The 6,029-nt window shown below is 37.5% G+C and overlaps 1 protein-coding gene across 1 annotated transcript; it reads left to right on the top strand.

Annotated features, from left to right (window-relative positions):
- The first annotated feature begins 1,007 nt into the window (after positions 1-1,007).
- On the top strand, positions 1,008-5,719 carry LOC130742931 (solanesyl diphosphate synthase 1, chloroplastic). The gene is made up of 6 exons (XM_057595034.1): positions 1,008-1,511; positions 1,599-1,735; positions 2,564-2,691; positions 2,812-2,915; positions 4,156-4,283; positions 4,838-5,719. The coding sequence occupies exons 1-6, from the start codon at positions 1,298-1,300 to the stop codon at positions 5,384-5,386; spliced, it is 1,260 nt and encodes a 419-aa protein (XP_057451017.1). The 5' UTR covers positions 1,008-1,297; the 3' UTR covers positions 5,387-5,719.
- Positions 5,720-6,029: the final 310 nt, after the last annotated feature.

Raw genomic sequence — 6,029 nt, 5'->3', positions numbered from 1 at the left:
AGCCCAAGTTTTGCCAAGTATTTTATAATTAGGTTAATTGGTGCACCAACACACTATAGAGGCGCAGCCTCCTTATTTACTTAGGGTTTCCTTATTTATTTTATTGACTAGACCTTATAAGTAGCACGTTATAGCTGCTGAGAATAACAACAAGAATATTGATTTTGTCTTCTCCTTCTTCTCTTTAGTTTTTTTTTCTGCTTTCATGCCAGGTAAGAGGGTAACCTCATACCAGTGTCATTGACAGTGGTGGTGATAGTGATATTGGAGGAGGGTGGTGGCAGTGGTGGGGTGGCGGCAGCGGTGGTGGCGATAGCGGTGGAGGCAACGACAATGAAGATGGTGGAGGGTAGGTGCGAGGGGTGTGGTGGTGATTGTGTTACATGTTATTAAAACAAAAAACCATAATTACAAAAATATGTTTTGGGGTGTTGAAAATTAGTCTAAATCCGTTTTGAAATTGAATAAAAACCATTTCGGTTTTATTTTTAGTGAACATGTTTTGTTATCAAATTTACATTTGAAAGGTAAAAACTAAAAACTAAAAACTGACAACCACCCTGACCGTGACCTTAATGATTAAGTGCTCGTTTGTATTAGCTTTACACCACCCACATCGCGCGTTTTTTTTTCTCAATGGCCAAGTGCAATGTTTGTGCCAAATTGCGCGTCGGAGTCTCCCCAACACTCACCCAAACTAGCCCTAAATGAGTTAACAGCCGATCGATCAGTAAGTATCTCCATAAGTGACATATGATCTTGAAGATATGTTGATCCATATTGATGACCAAAGCCAAGCCCAAAAAAAAGTTTTAAAAGTATAAGAATTAATTTAGGTATCACTAAAAATGTTTTACCCTATATTTAATTAAACAAATAAAAGAAAAACACGGACCTTACTATGAAAGTGGCATCATAAATCCCACCGTTTGTGTTTTAAAAGTATAAGAATTACCCATCATAAATCCTAATCAGCTGTCCGGAGCAAGAAGCACGAATCACATATTTCATTCCCATCACTTTCTCTCTCCAACTGATAAACCAGTCCTATGTGGGTTCCTAGGATCCACTCACTCAACTCTCTTAACTTGTGTTGGTTCCTTCCTTTTTCTCTTCTTACTTGTGACCCAGAAAAGAAAACTCACCTTTTCTTTCTTCTCTCTATTCTCCTCTTCTTCTTCTTTTCTTTTCTACCCATTGTTCCTCCAATGTCTACAACTTGCTGCTTAAGGAGAAATTGAGCTGGTTTTCCATCTAGATTTTGTAAATTCTGATTGGCAATTACTGGTTCTTCCGAATGATGACTGTGACAAGTAGCAGCATTGATTTTGCTGGGAAAAACTTGGTTTATTGTGGCTGTTCTTCCAATGCATCGTTTGACAGGTACACTGTGAGGAACTATCAGAAGCTGAATTCTAAAGGCTGTGGAGCTCGTAAATCGATTTGCTGTAAGAGAAAGAGCACCCAATGTAAAGTTTCTTCTATGAAGACTGCAGAGCCTGCGTTGAATGGTATAGAATGTTACTAATTTGAATGAATGTGTAATTGTTATAGCTGTGGAACTATAGGTACTAAGAGTTCTGGTTTTTTTTGTTTAGGGGGAACTCAAGCAATTAAAGGCCTTACAGGAAGATTGGACTTGAAGAGTTCTTCTTCAGAAACCCCCATTTCACCAGCTAGGTTGTTTGAAGTTGTTGCTGATGATTTGTTAACGCTCAATAAAAATCTTCAATCGGTAAGCAGTACTTTTGAGATGCATGCAGTGTCCTGTTCTACTATCTAATGTGATTGAATTCTTGTGCTTTTCTTCCATGATTGATATTGCCTTTAGAAGTGTTACAAATAATAATATATTAAAACCATTCATGTAGCCCTTATCCAGCAGCTTAAGCTTTTGGGATAATTGGTTATACGACGGTCTAGAGTTCGATACTTGCTGCCCATAATTCTTTCAATAAAAAGTTGAATATTAGCTCATGGTAGGTGGGTCTGTGCATTGTCCACGGCTCCACGCTTCAGGTCCAAACTGGCTCTTGCGTGAGGGGACGTGTTAGAAATAATAATAAAAAAGCATCCATGTGGCCCCAAGTACTTAAGCTTTTGGGATAATTAGTTATATTCAGTGACTAGTCTGATGATTTTCTTTGCTGGTATTTGTTATTAACTGTTTGATAAAATTATGATTCTTTGTCTCTTGATGCATATTTACGAATTTCAAAGTTTCTGCATCAAATAATATTTACTTTGATTTTTACTGAGATTGGATAATTTTTTGACTGTCATTTCAGTTTGTTCTTATTGTAACTAAAGACTGAAGTCTGAAGTCACTACCCACTTATTAGGCCTCATTGCTTTGTATGCTTGTTTGTACCCTCCGTTTCTAGTTTGGTACTGTAAACCAATTTTTGTATAGAAATTTGATCCAGGCGATTGGTGCCGACTCCTTATCACTCTTACTGCATGCTGTGCATTCTTTCCTCGTTGCTTCTTTTACTTTGCAAACAGTCATTATTAGATTTCTTTTGCCGAAATTCTAATATATCTGATGAAGATGCGCTGGTAGATTGTAGGTGCAGAAAATCCAGTCTTAATGTCTGCAGCTGAGCAAATCTTTAGTGCTGGTGGGAAGAGGATGAGGCCAGCTCTAGTGTTCTTGGTGTCTAGGGCGACAGCGGAGCTACTTGGATTGAAGTAAGTGTAGTTCTGCCTCACTCTCACACAAAGACATGCACACAAGTGTTTTGCCTGTTGAAATGCTTATTTGTATGAGAATAACTGTAGAAAGTTTCATCTTGAAATGGATGACTCCAGGGAACTTACTCTAAAGCATCGACGTTTGGCAGAAATAATTGAAATGATTCATACTGCAAGTTTGATACATGATGACGTATTGGATGAGAGCGACCTAAGAAGAGGTAGCCATGTGATCCTTACCCATTTAATTTTCTAACATCACTTGAAATTTCTGATTATTTGTTTTATTTGGAGAGATCTTAAAGCATTTTTGCTCATACAGTAAGGCTGTTTTAGTATCCTTGGATAATCATGTTACCATTTATCTGATCAAACATTTCCTTTACTCCTCACATTTGTGTCAACGCAGTGATGATACTTGGGTTTTATGTTGTATTTGGAATTTGGTTCAGGAAAGTCATTGAACTGGTCCAGAACTCTGTTATGATTTGTTATGCATGTGATAAGAGCATGCATGCATTTAAACTCACCAAATATCTCTTTAAAGGAGAGACAGTGAAAAAGTAAGAATAAGAGAGAGAAATAAACTAGAGTCTGATACTGGAAAGAGGAAATATTGTACTATTAGAAGCTGCTTCAATTCTTTTGTGATGTCTTGGACAGGATTTGCTAGCTATACATGCTAATGAAGAATAAAAGATTTAGTCTTTTTCAGTTTAGTATTCTGTCATCTGATGAGCTAATACCTGCTAGAGTCAATCCACCACCTAAGAGAAGTTAAATAAAGTGATTAAAAGAATAAAACTGCACTATGAGTACCAAAAGTGAGTGTTGGTGATTCATCATTATTCGTAGCTTGGAGTGTATCTCTTTAGCAATTACAGCAGACTAAATAACATAGTACAGTGCAAGTTCTGGTAGAAAGCCCCTTTCTGTTTGCTACTACTACCATTCTATAGAATAAAATTGAGGACTGCATGAGTAGAGGTTTCTCAATACACTTGTGTGCTTATGAAATTGTTAGAGTGCCTTTTAATCAAATTCAAGCGAAAATCCAAAATTGAATAGATTTTAGAATATCTTTCTTGTGCTGAAGTTGAACTTTTCGGCTCTGGCTCCAATACATTCATGTTGAAGATAGGCATCTTGTGCTTTATAACATTGTTGTCTATACTAGAAGTAGACCCTCCCTTATGATTGCATTATTTCGAATGGAACATGATTGCTCTTTGTATGAATCACCGCATATCCATGCTTAGTATAGGTCAAGGCTACACCTTCCATGATTCTACTTATGTCCTTCTTAAAGAGTGTCGAAACGTTTTTGTATATACAGTTGTGAAAGGCCTCTTTGAGTTCCGTGCCTTGACATTTGATTTCCTGGTTTTCTTCTATTCTAACTCCTCTGCTGGTTTCAGTTTACCTCTATTTGAACTAAATGTGATTCCTATTTATTAATAGGGAAAGAAACGGTTCATCAACTGTTTGGAACAAGGGTGGCAGTACTGGCTGGAGACTTCATGTTTGCACAGTCATCATGGTACCTAGCCAACCTTGAAAATATTGAAGTCATTAAACTTATCAGCCAGGTGAGTTCCATCATCATACTTGTTTGAAATATCTTCTTCTTTCACTTGCACACTTAAAACTATCATTCCTTTGGCTCTATTTGTGAGTTAAATTTTGGAGGGGAGGGAAGGGAAAATGAAGGCCTATTAGAAGCCCTCCCCTTGCTTGAGAGTTTCTTAAAATGGGGAAATGTTTTTGGGGAATTTCTGAAAACCCTATAAGAGCCTCCTTTAATTTTTTTTTTTGAGTTCAGTGTACCACTATGGCAGAATCTCATGGCGGGTTTTTGGCTCTCTGCTTTCCACCATTAACAATACTGGCTGAGTTCCCCCAAATTGGGGTCTTTTTTAGTGGAATTCTTAACTTCCAAACAAGGAGGGCTTATCCTCCCTTCCCCCATCCCCTCTCCTCTCATTCCCCTCAAAACCTTAATGTCGCCTTCCCTAAAAACTCCCAAACAAAGCCCAAAGTGCTTGACGCGCTCAAAGCCAGTTATTTAATAGGAGATACGAAGAGACATGTAATTCTATTTTCTAAAGATTTCTTGCATATCTATTTGGTGCTGCTATGACAGGTGATTAAAGATTTTGCAAGTGGGGAAATAAAGCAGGCTTCTAGCTTATTTGATTGTGATGTTCAACTAGAGGAGTATCTAATCAAGAGCTATTACAAGACAGCCTCCTTGATTGCTGCCAGTACCAAAGGGGCTGCAATTTTTAGCGGTGCTGACCACAGCATCACTGAGAAAATGTATGAATATGGAAAGAACCTTGGTCTTTCCTTCCAAGTTGTGGATGACATTTTGGATTTCACTCAATCGGCGGAGCAACTGGGAAAGCCTGCTGGCACTGACCTTGCCAAAGGTAACCTCACTGCACCTGTAATTTTCGCATTGGAAAAAGAACCAAAATTGAGGGATATCATTGAGTCTGAGTTTAGTGAGACTGGTTCCCTTGATGAGGCCATCACCTTGGTCAAGAGTTGTGGAGGCATTGAAAGAGCACAAGAGTTGGCAAAAGAGAAAGCTGATCTTGCTATTCAGAGTCTCCAATGCCTTCCTCAGAGTGTGTTTCGTTTAGCTCTTGAGGATATGGTGACATACAACCTTCAACGAATTGCATAAACTTGTGCATGCTGAGGACATATTATTAAGAAAATCAGAAACATACATTCTTAGGTCCTAATATAAGGAGGGGAAACTTGACATTTGAACTTCTTTCATTTCAAGAATTTCCATCAAATGCCTGCCTGCCTCCCTGTTCTAGATCAGGGTGATAATATAGATATTGAAGAATCAAGAAAGTGCAGAGTCTCATCATTTAATATATTTGCAGCTTCCTGCAAATCAAAGATTGTTGTATTTATACACTTTTTTAGTATATTCTTTACCCCATTTTTCTTTCCAGGAATCATGAAAACGGTAAGGGAATGGAAAATAAAACTTGTCAATTTTTTCCTTCTGTATTTTCTGAAGAAAACCATTGAGCTTGTAAACTTATCATACGCTGGTGTGCTATCACGAGGAACAATTTTCATATTTCGATATTCAAAATTAAAAAAATAATACAAATATACTATGTATGATAGAAATGTAATATAAAAGTGTTCTCTTTACTCAATAGCAATAATTGGTTCATGATATGATACCAAAACCTCTATGACCAAGGTGTTTGGAGTTTGATCATTGTTGCTCATTATTCAAATTAAAAACTCGAATTTCAATACAAGGTTCAAGAACTCTTTATACTATCCACACTTCAAGCTCA

This window comes from Lotus japonicus, chromosome 3, assembly GCF_012489685.1.
Source record: "Lotus japonicus ecotype B-129 chromosome 3, LjGifu_v1.2".
NCBI lineage: Eukaryota > Viridiplantae > Streptophyta > Magnoliopsida > Fabales > Fabaceae > Lotus > Lotus japonicus.
Note: the sequence above shows the minus strand (reverse complement) of the source record. Positions and strands in the feature narration are given on the sequence as shown.